General features: G+C 37.4%; 1 protein-coding gene across 8 annotated transcripts in view; it reads right to left on the bottom strand.

Annotated features, from left to right (window-relative positions):
• ATG7 (autophagy related 7) overlaps window positions 1–19,850 on the bottom strand; it is a 319,354-nt gene that overhangs the window by 153,835 nt on the left and 145,669 nt on the right. The window contains exon 18 of one of the 8 annotated variants that reach the window (XM_058288962.2): window positions 1,142–1,309. The exons of the other annotated variants lie outside the window; for them this stretch is intronic. Coding sequence (XP_058144945.1) covers window positions 1,220–1,309 — 90 coding nt within the window. The 3' untranslated portion in view covers window positions 1,142–1,219. Of the gene's footprint in view, window positions 1–1,141; window positions 1,310–19,850 lie in introns of those variants that run through there. 8 annotated transcript variants of the gene reach the window in all.

Raw genomic sequence — 19,850 nt, 5'->3', positions numbered from 1 at the left:
AAAATTTTTAAAAATCCTATTTTCAGAAGGGGAAGGGAATGTACAATTTCCACAGAATTCTGGTTTAAAGTATCTTTTGTTTAGAAATCGTGCTTACTTGCTCTTGATAATTTAAAAATATACATATTTCAAAGAAGATTGAGGAAAGCTTGCCCAATACCCCAAATATGCCAAGAGAAGACTATGACTGGAAGTCACTGGGGCCCTTAATTTGTGTGCTAAGAGAATCCACAGGAGAAGCATCAGAACACTACCCTCTCAAGGATTACCAGTCATTCTGCAAAGGTTTTGCCCTCAGTTTGGGCAAAACCCTGTTTCCCAGCTTGCTGCGCAAGCTATTCCAGGGTAGAGAATCCCCACTTCAGATTAATGAGCTGGAAGCAATGCTAACAGGACCAGGAAACACCTTTACTATAATCTGTTTCTTGGTATTCTGGGATTTCTGTCATCATACTAAAAAATAATCAACTAATGGGAAAAGGTTCCAATTTCAGCAACCCCTAAAATATTGCTACCCTAACTTCACTGCTCCCTGCTCCTCCACAGGACCCTCACTTTGGAAAAGCTTCAGCTCCTTTCTGTTTCCATCTTGGTACTTCCCGACTTTAGAAAGATCTTGTCTTCCCTCATCAATTTAGATTCTTTTCCATCAAAGTTCAGCTCATGCATCAATTCCTGCAAGAAGCCTTCCCTGATTAACTCCTCTCCCTATGATCATTTCTTCCCTTTTGTATTCTCTGGCCCTACTCCCCGTGGCACGCTGGGTTGCCAAAGAAATTGAGGAATATGCTTTGCTTCACCATCATCAGTAACCAAAAGTTAATGGCATTTTCAAATGTCAACCAGATGGTCAGTAATTTTCTTTCTGTTTCCATAATTTTAAGTGAGATAAAATTGATAATGGATGAGAAAATAGCTTGGTATGGAAACATGAAACTTTCATCCTAACTAAATCTGTTCCTATTAACTTATTCTATTGGACACAGGCGGGATTTACAAGACCAATTTTTTTTTAAAAGGCCAGAGCTGAGTTCAAGACATTTAATAGTACATTAAAAAAATATAGCATCAACCAGGACAATTACTAACACACCAAACACAGAGAACAGATAAGTATTTTGTTCTTTGTCAAAAGTCATTGAAAAGTACACACTATTTCTTAGGCATCTAAATACAAAATAGGCACAAGAGTAATTTAGAAGATATGGGGGACTTCAAATTAAAATATCAAATAGGTGTAGCAGATGGAGCTCCATGGTTGAGCACCTGCTTCACATGTACAAAGTCCCAGGTTCAATCCCTGTACCACCTAAAAAAAAAAAAAAAAGCTTTAAAATTGAGAAAATTGTATTCTGGAATAAAAGTCCTAATATTTTAGTATTTTAATTGACTTTTTTATGGTACAATACTCAACTGTATTAAAAAGAATAAAATATCACACCTTAGTATCTTTACACACCAAAATCAGAATTCTTTTGGGGGTGGGGGGTGTGAATCAGGTAAAAGGAAAAAAACTCAGAATTGGGAGTCAACATGCAACTAGAAGTAATTAAAACACTTCATTGTCTTGATACTATTTTCTCATCTCTAAAAAGGAATTGCAACTAAATGCCTGTCTCCATTTACAGAAATACAAAGATGACTTCATGTCTTCAGTGTTCAAAAAAGGATGGTTCACAAAGTGATAGAAATGTTATGCATTTACTACTTTTAAAATATAATTATTACCTCAAGATTGGGCTTGATAAGTACATAAAATACATGACAAAAAGACACATAGTGATGTCAGTGAAAATATTGGAGTAAGGACTTCTGGAAATCCTTTCCTCCATAAAAGCAAAGAGAACACTGGCAAACATACTCACAGTTAACTTTTTTAGAACTCTGAAAATTAACCCAAGAATTGCAGAAAATAGGGAGCATTTATTTAAGAAACATGGCTGAACCTTGATTAAACCAGTGATCTGACATTTTAATTTGCTTCATTCCCACTCTTCTACTCCCTTCAGCTTTGTGGTAGCCTTGAAACCAACAACACACAATCAGAGGAAATCAGCATCCCAGCAGGTACTGGAGGGAACAGATCAGAGTTGGAACTACAGAAAATCGCCATTGTTTGAAATGTTTTGGTATTTACCTGGAAGCCCACATTCACAAGGTTGTCTTTATTTGACCTGACTCAAACCTCACCAAGTGGGAGAGCCTTTTTGCCAGGAACAATTATAGAAAACTATTAGAGGCAGTTGTTTAATATTGTGGTCTTCTTGAGATGTTAGATAACAAGTAGATGAAATAAGAAGCTAACCAAAAAGCTTAAAAGGAAAAGCTGGGGAACGAGATGCCCACTGGAGGCTTTGAAAGCTCCAACATATTCTTGGGAATCTAGAAAACCACACATATCCATAGGGCTAAGCATATGCCCAAAGGTGTGCAGAAAAGACCTGAGAGGGCCCTAGCCTCTCACTTTTAGCTAATCTTTAGGATCTAAGACAAAGACTTCAGAGGTCACAGGTGACTCAACAGACTAAGCTCAGGACTATTAAATAAGCAACAATCAAAACAAAAACAATAGCAAATATCATGAACAAACCATGAGAAGAGGAGAGAATCTGATTTCTAGAGTTGACACACTATATCATTTAAATGTCCAGTTTTCAACAATAACAAAATAACCAGATAGTCAAAGAACAGCAGAGGTATGTCAAGATGGAGGGGAAGTGAGGGGAGGGGAGGAAGGAAGAGCAGTCAACAGAAACTGTCTCTGAAGAAGCCCAGATGTTGAATTTTAAAATACCTATTTAAAGTATGATCACAGAACAAAGAAAAACATGTTTAAAGAACTAAAGGAAGTATAAGAATATAATTCCTGAAAATAAAGAATATAAATAAAGGAAAAAAAAATTTTAAAGAACCAAATAAAAATCATGGAGTTGAAAAATACAACAAAAACCCTTCTATTGAATTTTCCATTTCTTAACAGCAGACTGAGCAGGCAGAAGAAACAATCAGCAAACTGGAAAACAGGCCAAGTGAGATTCTTCAGTTTGAGGAACAGAAAGAATAAAGAATGGAAAAAAAAAAAAAAAAAAAGGAGCAGACCTTAGAGGCTTGTGGAGAACAGTCAGGCAAACCAACACAAGTATAATAGGAGTACCAGGGGAAAAAAAGGGGGGGATGGCAGAAAAAAAAATTGAATAATGGCAGAAAGTTTCCCAAATAAATTGAAAAACAGTAATCTATACATCAAATAAGCTCAACTACAAGTAGGATAAACTCAAAGAGATCTTTGTCTAGATGCATCAAGTCAAACTGTAAAAAGACAAAGAGAATCTTGTAAGCAACAACATAGAAATGACTTAAAACATACAAGAAATCCTTAACTGGTGATTTCTCATCAGACACTTTGTAGGCCACAAGTAGTATGATGAAATATTCAAAATGCTGAAAGAAAAAGACTGTTAATCAAGAATTATATGTCAGAGACTTCTGGGAAGATGGCATCAGAATGGGCTCAACTTTCTCACAAAAACAACAGAGGAAGGGCAACAAGAAACTGTCCAAGAGAGCTGCTTTGGTGAGCTGCAAACCGAGAAAATGCTGTGCATATTCCAGTAGATCAAGGGACAGAGAGACAAAAAAGCTGAAACAAAAACTGTGTGTTCAGAGCCACCACAGCCAGGAAAAACACCCATGCCCACCTCAAGGTGAACAGTTTGGATAAAACCTGTGGCTCCCTGCAGCCAACTAAAAAGGGAAACAGATGTTTTCCTCCCTGGGAAGGAGGGTACAGTGGAAGGCGGAGAGGGGTTTATCTTCAGTGAATTTGGCCAGTGGAGGCTGCTTTGAATATCAGCTCTGGCCAGACTAGAATCATGGACAAGGGGAGGTTGAGAGACATCTCTGTGGAAATATTCACTGAGCACCAAAAGCTGGCCAGCTGGGAAACTGCAAGGGAAAAAACTGCTTTTAGTAGTCTCTCATCCCAGTTCCCTAACAGTGGGTCTGTACCCCATTAGTGAGGCTCTGGCTCTATTCTGTTAAACTGGGCAATTTTAAAGACTTAGAATAAGTTGAAATAAACATCAAAGAAGAGCTGTAAAACAAAACCACTATTCAAGAGACAGAAACTGACTGTCAGAGTAAATTCACCAACATATTCAGCTGCCTAGACATCACCAAAAAATTATAAGTCATACCAAGAAACAGGAAGACATGGCCCAGCCAAAGGAACAAACCAAAAATCCTGATGAGACACAGGATTTAAGACAATCAATGATTATCATACAAATGTCATACATCAGTACAAAAAGTTAAAGGGAAATATGACTAAAGAGATATAGGACATTAAGATGACACTGGGTGAGCATAAAGAACAATTTGAAACCCTGCAAAAAAAAAAGTAACAGAGTTTATGGGAGTGAAAGACATAATAACGGATGAAATTAAAAATACATTAGAGAAATGTAACAGCAGATATGAATTGATGGAAGACAGAATTAGTGACTTGAAGGACTGAGCATTTGAACATGAAAAGACAGGAGAACAGAAAGAGGAAAACATGGAAAAAATGGAACAGGGTCTCAGGGAACTGAACAATGAGAAATGCACAAACATACATTTTACTGGTGTCCCAGAAGGAGAAGAGAATAGAAAAATGGCAGAAAGAATATTTAAGGAAATAATGACCAAAAACTTTCCAACCCTTATGAAAGATAGAAATATCAATATCCAAGAACAACACATCCCAAACAGAATAAATCTGAATTCACCTACTCTGAGACACCTACTATTCAGAATGACAAATACTAGAGAGAGAGAGAAAGAGAGAATTCTGGAAGCAGCAAGAGAAAAGCAATACAAGGAAACCTCAATAAGACTAAATGCTCATCTCTCATCAGAGGGAAGCGGACTTGGTTCAATGGTTAGAGCATCCGCCTACCACATGGGAGGTCCAAGGTTCAACCTCAGGACCTCCTTGTCCTGTGTGGAGCTGGCCCACGTGCAGTGCTGATGCACGCAAGGAGTGCCGTGCCACGCAGGGGTGTCCCTGCACAGGGGAACCCCATGTGCAAGGAGTGCGCCCCATAAGGAGAGCCACCCAGCGCGAAAGAAAGCCCAGCCTGCCCAGGAGTGGCTCTGCACACATGGAGAGTTGATGCAGCAAGATGATGCAACAACAGAAAAGAGACACAGATTCCCAGGCTGCTGACAAGAATAGAAGCAGACACAGAAGAACACACAGCGAATGGACACAGAGAACAGACAACTGGGGGGGGGAGGGAGGGAGAAGGGGAAAGAAATTAATTAAAAAATTTTTTTTAAATCTTAAAAAAAAAAAAAAGAAACAAGGCAAGAAGAAAGTGGTAAGATGTATTTATAGTATGGAAAGAGAAAATCTGCCAGCCAAGAACTCTTTATCTGGCAAAATTGTCCTTCAAAAATGAGGATGAGTTTAAAGTGTTCACAGAAAAACAAAAACTGCAAGAGTATGTTTCCACAACACCAGATTTACCTGAGATACTAAAGAGAGTACTACAGCTTGAAAGGAAAAAGCAAGGGTGAGAAATTGGAGAAGAGTGTAGAAATGAAGATTATTAGTAAATGCACCTTAAAGGGTAAAAAGACAGACAATAGTAAGATATGAGGACAGAATGTCAAAGGATAAAAGGGTAAAATAAGTAATGCCTTTACAATAATAACAATGAACAGTAATGGACTGAATTCCCCGCACAAAAGACATAGATTGATACAATGGATAAAACAGTATGAACCATCTACATGCTGTCTATAAGAGACTCCTCTCAGACATAAGGACACAACCAGGTTGAAAGTGAATAGTTGGAAAAAATATTCCACGCAAATAGTAACAAAGAAAAAAGAGATATGGAGTAGCAATACTAATGTTAAACAAAATAGATTTAAAATGTAAACAGTTAGCAGAGACTAAGAAGATCATTATGTTTCAATAAAAGGAGCAATACACCAAGAAGAAATAACTATAATAAATATTTATGCACCTAACCTGGGTGTCCCAAGATAAATGAGGCACACACTGGCAAGACTGAAGGAAGAAAGAGACATCTCTATAATAATAGTTGAAGACTTCGACACACCACTTTCAGCATTGGATAGAACATCCGGGCAGAGGATAAGATAACAGAGTGCTTGAATAAAATGGTAAATGAACTAGACCTAACAGACATTTATAGAACAGCAGGATATACATTCTTTTTAAGTGTTCATGGGTCCTTCTCCAGGATAGTTCATATGTTGGGTCAAAGACAGGTCTCAATAAAAAGACTGAAATTATACTGAGCACTTTCTATGATAATAATGGAATGAAGCTGGAAAACAATAAAGGATAGAAAAGGTGAAAATTCACAAATACATGGAGATTAAACAACACGTTTAAATAATCAAAGAAGAGATTGCCAGAGAAATCTTGAGATGAATGAAAATGAGAATACAGCATATCAAAACCTATGAAAGGGAAGCAGATTTTGCTCAACGGATGAAGCATCCACCTACCACATGGGAGGTCCAGGTTTCAAACCCAGGGCCTCCTGAGCTGTGTGGTGAGCACAGTGCTGATGTGCCCAAGGAGTGCCATGCCACGCAGGGGTGTTCCCTGCGTAGGGAAGCCCCACATGCAAGAAGTACACCCCTCAAGGAGACCCGCCTGTACAAAAAAAAGTGCAGCCTGTCCAGGAGTGGCGCCGCACACACAGAAAGATGATGCAACAAAAAGAGACATAGATTCCTGGTCACTGACAAGAATACAAGTGGACACAGAAGAACACATAGAGAATGGACACAGACAGCAGACAACTGGGGCAGGGACAGGGGCAGGGGAGAGAAATAAATAAAAAATAAATCTTAAAAAAAAAAAACCTATGAGATAAAGCAAAGGCAGTGCTGAGAGGGAAATTTATAGCCCTCAATGCTTACACTAATAAAGAAGAAAGAGCTAAAATCAAAGATCTAATTGCACAACTGGAGGAAATAGAAAAACAGCAAGCTAATCCCAAATCAAGCCAAAGGAAAGAAATATTAAAAATAAAGATTAGAGCAGAAATAAATGAAATTAAGGAAAAAAAGGGAGCGCAAAACAACAAAATCAAAACTTGATTCTTCAAGAAGATCAACAAAATTAACAAACCCTTAGCTAGACTGATAAAGAAAATAAGAGGTTAGATGCACATAAATAAAATAAGAAAAGAGAGGGAGGGTGCTGCAGGGGCAATCACCGGACATTAAATCCTCCCAGGGCCCACTGGATGGAATGTGGGAGAGTATGGGCCATGATGTGGACCACTGACCATGAGGTGCAGAGATGCCCAGAGAGGTACTTACCAAATGCAATGGATGTATCATGATGATGGGAGTGAGTGTTGCTGGGGGGGGAGTGGTGGGGTGGGGGTGGTGGGGTTGAATGGGACCTCATATTTTTTTTTAACGTAATATTTTTACAAAATCAATAAAAAAATATATTAAAAAAAAAAAGAAAAGAGAGGGAGGACATTATCAATGACCCCGCAACAATGAGAGGTCATAAGAGGATACTATGAGCAACTGTACACCAACAAACCAGCCAATGTAGATGAATGGGCAAATTCCTAGAAATGAACAACTTACACTGATCCTAGATGAAACAGAAGACCTCAAGAAACCAATCTCAAGTAAAGAGATTGAAATACTTATCAAAAACCTCCCAAATGTAAAGCCTAGGACCAGATGGCTTTACAGTTAAATACTTTTTTGTTTTTTTAAAACATTTATTTTATCTCTCCCCTTCCCCTTCTGCTCCCTTCCCCCCCCGCACCCCGCCAGCCATTGCCATTGTCTGCTCTCTGTGTTCATTCACTGTGTGTGCTTCTGTGTCTGCTTGCATTCTCGGCAGCACCAGCAATCTATGTCTCTTTTTGTTGCACCGTCTTGCTGTGTCAGCTCTCCGTGTATACAGCACCACTCCTGGGTGGGCTGTGCTTTTTTTGTGCAGAACCGCTCTCTTTGTGGGGCGCACTCCTTGCACGTGGGGTTCCCCTACACAGGGGACACTCCTGTGTGGCACAGCACTCCTTGCGCGCAGCAGCGCTGCTCATGGGCCAGCTCACCACATGGGCCAGGAGGCCCTGGGTTTGAACATTGGACCTCCCATATGGTAGGCGGATGCTCTATCAATTGAGCCATGTCCGCTTCCCACAGCTAAATTCTATCAAACATATTGGGAAGAATTAATACCAATCCTGCTCAAACTCTTCCAAAAAAATTGAAGAGGAGGGAAAATCACCTAGCACATTTTATGAAGCCAACAGCATACTAATCTCTCTAATGAAGACAGATGCAAAATTTCTCAACAAATTACTTGCAAATTGAATCCAACAGCATATTAAAAGAATTATACCTCATGATTAAGTGGGCTTTATTCTTGGAATACAAGGGTGGTAAAAATCAATTAACATAATATACTAGAATAACAAATAGAAGGAAAAAAAAACACATGACCTGATCATCTCAGCTGATGCAGAAGAGGCATTTGACAAAATCTAGCATCCTTTCTTGATAAAAATACTTTGAAGGATAGGAATAGAAGCAAAATTCTTCAAAATTCCTCAACATGACACAAGGCATATATGAAAACAGCCAGCTTCATACTCAAGGAGAAGCGTTGAAAGCTTTCCCTTTTTTAAGGCTGGGAACAAGACAAGGATGCCCGCTGTGACCACTGTTATTCAACACTGTGCTAGAAGCTCTAGTTAGAGAAAACAGGCAAGAAAAAGAAATAAACGGCATCCAAATTGGAAAAGAAGATGCAAAACTCTCACTATTTGCAGATGACATGATCCTATATTTAGCAAATTCTGAAATAACTATAACAAAGCTACTAGAGTAAATAAGTTCAGCAAAGTGGCAGGATACAAGGTCAACATGCAAAAATCAACATGAAAAAATACCCAAAGTAAGGAACAATCTGAGGAGGATATTTTTAAAAATCCATCTTCATAACAAAAATAATCAAATATCTAGGATTTAATTTAACGAAGGATGTAAAAGATCTGTACTCAGAAAACTACAAAACAATATAAAAGAAATCAAAGAGGACCTAAACAAATGGAAGATCATTCCATGTTCATGGATTGGAAGACTAAATATCATTAAAATGTCAATTCTATCGAAATTGAGTTAAAGATTCAACTCAATCCCAATCAAAATTCTAAGATCTACTTTACGGAAATAGAAAAGTCAATTATCAAATTTATTTGGAAGGGAAAAAGTCCCCAAAGAGCCAAAAACATCCTAAAAAAGAAGTGTTAAGTCAGAGGACTCATGCTTTCTGACCTTAAAGCACATGACAAAGCTACAGTGGTCAAAACAGGATGGTACTGGCATAAAGACAGACACACTGATCAACGGAATTGAACTGAGAGTTAAGAAATAGACCTACACCTCTCTGGTCAACTAATTTTGACGAACCTACCAAGTCCACTCTACTGGGAAAGAATAGTCTCTTCAACAAATGGTGCTGGTTATCCATAACCAAAAGAATGAAAGAGGACCTCTATCTTATTCCCTATACAAGAATCAACTCAAAATGGATCAAAACCCTAAATATATAAATGAAGATCATAAAACTATTAGAAGATAATGTAGGAAAGCATCTTCAAGATTTAGTGGTAGGAAGAGGGTTCTGAGACCTCACACCCAAAGTACAAACAACAAAAGAATAAATAGATAAATGGAACCTACTCAAAATTAAACACTTTTGCACAAAGGACTTTGTTAAAAAGGTGAAAAGGCAGCCTACTCAATGGGAGAAAATATTTGGAAAGGCAGCCTACTCAATGGGAGAAAATATTTGGAAATCACATATCCCAACAAGGGTTTACTCTCCATGATATACAAAGAGATCCTACAACTCTTTTAAAAAGATAAATGAACTGATTTAAAAAAACATATGAAAAGGTGTTCAACATCATTAGCTTATCATTTCACACCTATTAGAATGGCTCCTACTGAAGAAAAAAAACCCCAGAAAACTACAAGTGTTGGAGAGAATGTGGAGAAATAGGAGTGCTTCTTCAATGTTGGTGGGAATGTAGAATGGTACAGCCACTGTGGAATACTGTTTGGCAGTTCCTAAGGAAATTCAATCTAGATCTGCCATGTGATCTGGCAATATCACTACTAGTTATATATCCAGAAAAACAGAGGCAGGCACACAAACAGACGTGCACTCTGCTGTTCATAGCAGCATTATTCACAACTGTCAAAAGTTGGGAAACAACCCAGGTGTCCATTAACTAATGAATGGATAAACAAATTGTGGCATATTCATATGATGGAATGTTATTCAGTTATAAAAAGAAATGAAGACATGAAGTATGTAAAAACACAGATGAACTTGAAGACATTTATTGAGTAAAGCAAGTCAGACAGAAAAGGACAAATATTGTATGATTTCACTATTATGAATTAAATATAATGGGCAAACTCATTAGCTAGTCTATAGGTCACCAGATGACAGAATGAGGATAGAGAATGGAAAGGTGAGGTTTAAACTGTGCAGAACTGCTAAAAAGGTGGTTTGGAAATGTTTGGAAATGGATAGAAATGTTGAAAGAACATTACAGTGCTTGTAATTAGCAGCACTAATATATACCACAGTGATTGAAAGGGCAAGTCTAAGGTCATATATATCACTAGAAGGAAAGCTAAAAAATGAAATATGTAAGTCTAAAGAGTGGACCCTCTTATGGAAAATTAGAATGATTAATAGTATATATATAAGAATGTTTTTCTCTGAAACAGAACATTAATATTACAAGATGTTAATAATATGAAGATATTTGGACAAAGATATAACCAAAGCAAAAATAGAGGGTATATCTATTACTGTATCCTCCAGCATATCCTTCCACTAATGGCATAAAAAGGAAGTATACTAAGTGAAAGAAACAAGAAGCAAAGTACTATATACTTTAAACTCCATCTATACAAAATGTAATTACAAATAAGTTTATAGAGACAGAAATAGATTAGAGTTATGTATGGCAGGGGAGGATAGAGGAACTGAGAGGTAACTACTAAGGGGAGAGTTTCTTTCTTTTTGGAGTAATGAAAATGCTCTAATATTGATTGCAGTGATGAATGCACTACTCTGATTATAACAAATGCCACTGATTATAACGTTTAGATAGATTATAAGGTTTATGAATACATTTCAATAAAATTGATTTAAAAAAGAATATGTCTAGAAAAACTAACTTTGAAAAAATAGAGAAATTAAGACATTCACAGATAAACAAAAACTGAGAGGATTTGTTGCCAGCAAACCTGTCCTACCAGAAATACTAAGGGAAGTCCTGCAGGCTTAAACAAAATAACACTAGACATTAACTCAAATCCACATGCAGAAACAAGGGCACAGGTAAGGTAACTATGTCAATGAATATGAAAGGCAGAATAAATATATTTTTATTTTTAACATTTTTTTCTCCTATTTGATTTAAAGGACAACTGAATAAAGCAGTAACACCAGATATGTATTGATGGCCATATAATATATAAAAATATAATTTGTATGACAATAACAGAACAAAAGAAAAGGGGGAATGGAGATACATAGGAACAAAGTTTTTGTACACTATTGAAGTTAAGTTGGTATTAACCCAAACTAGATTTTCAATTAACATTTTAACTTTAACTCCTAGGGCAACCATTAAAAATTAACTTAAGTGACGTGGATCTGGCTCAAGCAACTAGCCTTCGCCTACCATATGGGAGGACCCAAGTTTGATCCCTGGGGCCTCCTGGTGAAAAAGAAGAGAAAGTGTGCCTTCATGGTGAGTCAGTGCCTATGTGGCGAGTCAGTGCCCACACAGCAAGCCAAGTGCCTGCACGGTGAGCCGAGTGCCTACACGAGTGCCCGCACAGTGAGCCAAGTGCCCGTGTGTAGCAGTTTGATATAGTTATGAATTCTAAAAATAGATACTGGATTATGTTTGTAAACTGGTCTTTACCTGGGCATGATTAAATTATGATTAGGGCTTTGATTAGGCTATGTCAGTAGGGCATTGAGTCCCCAACCCTTGGTGGGTGAGGACTCACAGATTAAAGGCATGGCAAAGGACAGAGTTGGAGCTTTTTGATGCTGGAGGTTTTTAACATTGGAATTTTGATGTTGGAGTTTGATGCTGAAGTGTTCACCTGGAGCCCTGGGAAGTAAGCACACAGAGGAAAGAGAAGCAAGCCCAGGAGGAGAGGAACGCTGAGCCTGGAGAGAAGCAAGATGCAGGAAGAGAGAAACCCTGAGCACAGAAAGAAGCAAGACCCAGGAAGAAAGGAACCCAGGAAGCCTGAATCCTCACAAACGTCGGCAGCCATCTTGCTTCAACACAGGCAAAAGACTTTACTGAGGGAAGTAACATGATTTATGGCCTGGTAACTGTAAGCTCCCACCCCAAATAAATACCCTTATAAAAGCCAACAGATTTATAGTACTTTGCATCAGCACGCCTTTGGCTGACTAATACACCTCACGAGTGCTTGTGTGGCGAGCCGAGTGACCACGTGAGTGCCTGCATGGTGAGTAGTGCCCACATGGCGAGCCAGTGGCGGCACAGTGAGCCAGTGCCCGCGCAGCACACTTAGTGCCCACGCAAGTGCCTGCATGTTGAGATGAGTGCCTGCATTAGTGCCTGCGTGGTGAGCCAGGCACTGGCACCCACACAAGTGGGTCTCACAGCAAGATGATGATGCAACAGAGGTCCCCAGGATCGAAGTCTGGTGAATTCTAGGGGAGAAAGACAAGAAGAAAAGAGAAAAAGAGAAATAGATAAAGAAGATCACACAGCAAATGGACATAGCAAAAACAGCAGGGCAGGAGGGGGAAGTGGAAGAAAAAAATAACTTAAAAATAGAGTAAAGGAAATTATGAAGGAGTTATATACTAGGAAATAGCTACTTAATTTTTTTAAAAAGGCAGTGATGGAGGAACAGAGGTACAAAAAAAAAAAAAAGACCGAACACCCAGCAAACAAATAGCAAAATGGCAGTCATAAATCCTAACTTATCAGTTATTATATTAAATATAAATGGGTTAAACAGTCTAATTAAAAGGCAGACATGGCAGAATGGATTTTAAAAGTCATGATTGAACTATATGTTTTCTACAAGAGACTCATTTTAGAGTCAGAGACACAAATAAGTTTTGAAAGTACAAGGATAGAAAAAGATATTCTATGTAATCAGTAACCAAAGGAGAGGTGGACAGACTATACGAACATCAGACAAAATAGACTAAGACAAAAATCTTTACTAGTGACAAAAAGGACATTAGGTAATGATTAAAGAGTCAATCCCACAAGAAGATATAATAATAATAATAATAATAATATATGCACTTAACAAAAACAAAGCCCCCAACATATGAAGCAAAAACTAAAAGAACTGAAGGGGAAAATATTAATAGACAGTTTGACAGTAATAGTAGTTAAGAGAATTCAAAGCCCTGCTTTCAATAATGGATAGAATTAGACAAAAGATCAGCAAGGAAATACAGGACTGGAACAACACTATATATCAACTAGACTTAACAAACATGTAGAACACTACACCAACAAGAGCAGAATACACATTCTTCTGAAGTAAACATGGAACATTCTCCAGAACAGATCATATGTTAGGCCATATAAGAAGTCTCAATTTTAAAAAGACTGTAGTCATATAAAGTATCTTCCTCCACCACAATGGAATGGAGCCAGAAATCAATAACAGAGGGAAAACTAAAAAATTCACAAAAATATGGAAATTAAATAACACAATCCTAAATAACCAATGGGTCAAAGAAGAAATCATAAGAGACATTAGAAAATACTTTGAGATGAATGAACATCAAAACTAAACACAATATATCAAAACTTATGGGATGCAGTGAAAGGACTGCTTAGAGGGACATTTACAGCTATAAATGTTTTTAAGATATTAAAAAATGATTTCAAATCAATAACCTAAACATCCATTTTATGAACAACAAAAGAAAAAGGAAAGCAAACTAAATCCAAAGCTAGCAAAATAAAGGAAATAACAAAGATTTGGGCAGAAATAAATGAAACAGAGAATAGAAAAACAATGGAGAAAGATAATAAAAATGAAAGTGGTTCTTTGAAAAGATGAACACAATTAACAAATCTTTAGTAAGACTAACCAAGGGGAAAAGAGAGAAGGATGAAATTACCAAAATCAGAAATGAAACAGGACATTACTATCAACCTTACATAATTTAAAAGGATAAGAGAATACCATGAATAATTGTATGCCAACAAATTAAATAACCTAGATGAAATGTACAAATCCTGAGAAAGACAAAAAGTAATGAAACTTAACCAAGAAGAAACAGAAATGCTTAGAAGATCTATGATAAGTAAAGAGATTGAATTAGTCATCAAAACACCTCATACAAAGAAAAATTCCAGGACCAAATGGCTTCACTGTTGAGTTCTACTGACAGTTAAAGAAGAATTAACACCAATCTTTCACAAATATTTCCATAAAAACAGAAAAGGAAGAAACAATTCTCATAACATTCGATGAGACCAGTACTACCTTGATATCAAAACCAGACAAAGATATCATAAGAAAACTACAGACCAATATCCCTTATGAATTCAGTGCAAAATACTTCAACAAAATTCTAGCAAATTGAATCCAGCAACATTTTTAAAAGATTTTACACTATTATATTAGGGTGTGGCAGAGAAACAGAACTGAAAGAGATATACAGTATGTAAATACCAAGAGATATGTAAATATGTTAAAGGAACTGGCTCATGTAACTGTGGAGACTGACAAGTCCTAATTCCATAGGGCAGGCCACAAGTTAGGAACTCTGATGAAGATTACAATGAATTCCCCAGAGAAGGTGGCTGGTAGAAGTAGATAGAAATTCTTTCTGACTGCTGAAATCATCAGCTCTTTCTTTAAGGCCTTCACCTCATTGGATGAAGCTTTCTCATTGCTAAAGGCAATCTCCTTTGCTGATTGTAGAAGCCATCAGTCATAGGTGCAATCACCTGACAAAGGCCGTAAGCCCCCAAAATACCTTCAAAGTAACAATCAGGCCAGTGCTTCTGTGACCAAACAATGGGACACTGTAACCTAACCAAGCTGACATATGAACTTAACCATCACATCTATGATCAAGTGGTATTAATCTCTGGAAAACAATGCTTGTTCAACATATGAAAAGCAACGCAATACATCATATTAAAAGACTAAAAAAACCCACACAATTAGTTCAAAAGACACAGAAAAAGCATTTGACAAAACTGAACACCCTTTCAAGATAATAAACACTCAATAGACTAGGAATAGAAAGGAATTTCCTTAACTTAATAAAGAGCCTTTTAAAAAACATCTAACTAGTCAGTTCCCCCTAAATCAGGAATAAATATATGTTGCTTTTGCCACTTCTATTCGACATTATGCTGGAGGTTTAACAAGGACAATTAGGCAAGAAAAACAAAAGGCAAAAAGAAATAAAAGGCATCCAGACTGGAAAGAAGAAGTAAAACTATCTCTATTTGCTAATGACATGATCTTCTATGTAGAAAATCCTAAGGAATCCACAAAAAACCATTCACAGTAAAAATGAATTCAGCAAGGTTGCAGGATACAAGATCAAAATACAAAAATCTATTATATTAGCAATGAACAAACCAAAGGTGAAATTAAATTCCATTTACAATAGCACAACAAAATAATTCCATTTATGATGACATCAAAAAATACCTACCAATATCTAAAAATAAGTGGAATTTGTGTACATTGAAAACTACAAAACATCGTTGAAAGAAATTAAAGAAAACCAAAATAAATACAATGATATCCCATGTTCATGGACTGCTAGACTTAATAGAGTTAAGGCAGTAATACTCCCAAATTAATTTACACATTCAATGTAATGCCAGAGGGCTTTTTGGTGGGTTTTGTTTTTTTTTTACAAGTATTAATAAACTGATACCAAAATCCGTAAGACCAAGAATGGCCAAAACAATCTTAAAAAAGAACCATGTTGGAGATCTTATACTTCCTGATTTCAAAACATGCTACAAAGCTAATAAAGATTGTGTGCTACTGGCATAAGTCAGTGGAATAGAATCAGGAGACTATGAATAAATCTTTACAGTTATGGTCACCTGAGTTTTGAGAAGGGTGACAAGACAACTTAATGGGGGAAAGAATAGTTTTTTCAACGAATAGTGCTGGGACATGGGATGTGCATGTACAAAAAATGAAGTTGTAACTCTACCATATACCATACACAAATATTAACTCAAATGGATTATAGAACTAAATGTAAGAGCTAAAATTATAAAATACTTAACAGAAAACATAGTCAACCTTCTTGGCTTTGGGTTGGATGATGATGGTTTTTCAGATATGATACCAACACTACAGGCAACAAAAGAAAACAGATAAATAGGACTTCATGAAAATTAAAACCTTCTGTGCTCAATGACAACATCAAGAAAGTGAAAAGGCAATGTATAGAATGGGAAAAAAATTTTTGCAAACTATATATCTAAGGGCTTAGAATTCAGAATATATAAAGAACTCCTAAATCTCAATAGCAAAATGACAACCCCAATTAGAAATGGCTAAAGGAATTGAAGAGCTATTTCTCCAAAGAAGATATATAAATAGTCCATAAACACATGGAAAGATGTTTAACATCATTGGTCTTTGGGAAAATACAATTCAAAACCTCTATGAGATACCACTGCCCATCTGCTAGAATGGCTCGAATCAAAAAGGGAAAATGAATATTGGTGAGGAGATAGAGAAATTGTAACCCTCATACACTACTGGTGAAAATATAAAATGGTGCAGCTGCTGTGGAAAAGTTTGGCAGCTCCTCACAAAGTTAAATATAGAGTTACCATCTGACACAGTAATCTCACTCCTAGGCATATATCCAAGAGAACTGAACATCCATATATTCACACAAAAACTTACACATGAATGTTTATAGTAGCATTATACATAAGAGCCCAAAGTAGAAACAACCCAAATATCCATAAATCAATGAATAAACAAAATGTGGTATATCTATGCAATGGAATATCATTCAGCCATAAAAATGAAGTACTGATTCATGCTCCAGTATGGATACACCTTTAAACACAATGCTGTGTTAAATAAGCCAGTCACAAAAAGACAAATATCATATGAGTCCATTTATATGAAATGTTCAGAATAAGCTAATCCATTAAAGAAAAAAAGTAGATTAGTGACTGTCATGGGCTGGGTTAGAGGGAAAAAGGAAAGTGACTACTGATAGGTACTAGGGTTTCCTTTGGGAGTGAAGAAAATACACTGGAATTAGACAGTGGTGACGATTGTGCAACCTTGTCAGTATGCTAAAAATCACTGAATTATACACTTTAAAAGGATGAGTTTCATGGTACATGAATTATATTTTCATAACACACAGATTACACAATGATCTCTTAGAATGAGCAGCCTGAACAGTTAAAACACTCAAAGTGGATGACCTTATGTATCATACCCACCATCTGCGGACTGCTAGGGAATGCTTTTGCATTTCATTTTCAATTAGAGTAATTGTTTAGAGCTATAGAATCGAGTCTAGTTTATCCTATAAGAGATCAAGAGTACTACTGAAGATCTGTGGAAAGATACAGAACTATACATCATGAAGAGAAAGGGAGAGAAGACAAAGGAAATACTTTTAAGAGGCTTCAGAATCATCAAGTTTTGGGAAGTGATAGGGGAATCAAAGAACTAGTATAGATTCTCAGTCAGAAAAGTTAATCTGGCATCAGTGATTTTTTTCTAAATCTAAAGCCAGAGGAGGAGACTAAGGACAGCACCATGTGAGAGAGGTAGAGATACAAGTCAAGGAACCCGAATGACTGTGGCAAGCCATCACCAGAATGCTACAGAATCCAAGAGAAAGCATGGTCATGCAGATGCCTTGATTTGGGACTTCTTGCCTCTACAACCAGGAGCCAATAAAGTTTTGTTTTTAAGCCAACCAGTGCATGGTATCTGTTGTAACAGCTCTGACAAACTAAGACAAATGTTCTCAAATAATTTGTCTCCAAAAAAACTGATAATAATCAGGATATTATAATGATCAAAATACTTACAAAGAATATATTCTGGGAAGTGATGTGGCTCAAGTGATAGGGCTTCCACCTACCATTTGGGAGGACCCAGGTTTGATCCCTGGGCCTCCTGGTAAAAAAAGAAAAAAAGAGAAAACGTGCCCATGCGGCAAGGTGCGTGCCTGCTCGGTAAACCAGTGCCCACACAAGAGAGTCATGCAGCAAGATGATGACGCAACAAAAAGAGGGATGAAGTGCAGAGTCAAGGTGAAGCTCAGCAGGGACCAGGAACTGAGGTGGCACAAGTGATAGGGAACCTCTCTCCACATAAGAGGTCCCCAGGATCAAATCCCAGTGAATCCTAGAGGAGAAACACAAGAATACAAGACAGCGAATGCACACAGACAGCAAAAACAGCAGGGCGGGGGGAGGGGTGGAAGAAAGTATTCTCTGACCAATTAATCTAGTCTTTCTAGACTTCCTATTTCAGGTCATAAATATGAAAATGGGCTCTCTTTGAAATATCAATAAAAGTCAACAGGGAGGCAAATTGTAGCAATGCAAACTAGAAGCCTCTCCAAGAATAGCTACTGCCAAAACCACTCAATATATTTACTCAACTACAGAGAGTCTGCTCTAGGTTGCAGGCTTTTCCAGGAAATGGAATGTTTCTGCTTAAGGCATATTATCTTTTGTCAAGGAGATAAACACATTTTCTTTGATGCACAATGCATCCAGAGTGATTTTTAGCACTTGCGACTAGGCTTCAGATTGCTTATGAACTAATATTTTGTTGATTTGTTTCCATTTTCATTGGCATTCTTATTAAATTTCAAAACTAAGTAAAAAAATCAGACTACCTACTTAAGTATCAATGAACAATAACATGGAAAAGGAAGTTTCCTCCCTACCACCCGCAATTAAACGCTAGTAAATAAAAGTCCTCAAACTATTTAAGAGTTTAGAAAAGGATTGTGGGAAGATGGTGGAGTAGGAAGCTCAGGAATAAATTCTTCCACCAACGCAACTATTTAACCGGCTAGAACTGTCTGAATTAACAATTTTAAAACTCTAGCATCTAATGGAACACTGTGCAGCATCTAGGAAAGAGCTGGATGAAGAGGCTGGGAAATTGCAGTAAATATGGTGAATTTCACACTCCATGCAGCAGCTACCATCTCTCCTACACCCAGCTGCATGGCAGGCAGCAGCGCCGACCACAGCCTGGGCTTCTGTTGGTACCAGGTGGGCTGTCAAGACCTAGTCCTCCAAAATCCAGGGCCATATGGTCTGATCACTGTTTTTGGTCAGCTACTTCACGTCACTGAGGGGCCAGCTCTGAGGACAGCCATTGTTCCAACACCTCCATCCCTCTGACAAAAGCAGCAGAGGAATCTTAGACAGTACCTATTCCCACTGCCTCTCTCTCTCTCTCTTTCCAGGCCCCATCTGAGAGCAAAAATAGTTTGGAAAAGTTACAAATTGATGGTTTCAGCCCTCAACAGCAGCAACAACAAAAACTAGAAATCCCAGAGGAGTGGGAGAACAAGATTTTGAGTGATATAATACTCAGAATGCCCACTTCTCAAAAAATGACAAAATACACCAAGAAACAGCAAAGTATAGCCCATTCATAAGAAAAATGTAGTTTGCAGAAACAATCTCTGAGGAAACTCACAGATTGGAGCTAATGGTCAAAGACTTTTAATCAAGTCTTAA

This window comes from Dasypus novemcinctus, chromosome 26 (genome assembly GCF_030445035.2).
Source record: "Dasypus novemcinctus isolate mDasNov1 chromosome 26, mDasNov1.1.hap2, whole genome shotgun sequence".
Lineage (NCBI taxonomy): Eukaryota > Metazoa > Chordata > Mammalia > Cingulata > Dasypodidae > Dasypus > Dasypus novemcinctus.
Note: the sequence above shows the minus strand (reverse complement) of the source record. Positions and strands in the feature narration are given on the sequence as shown.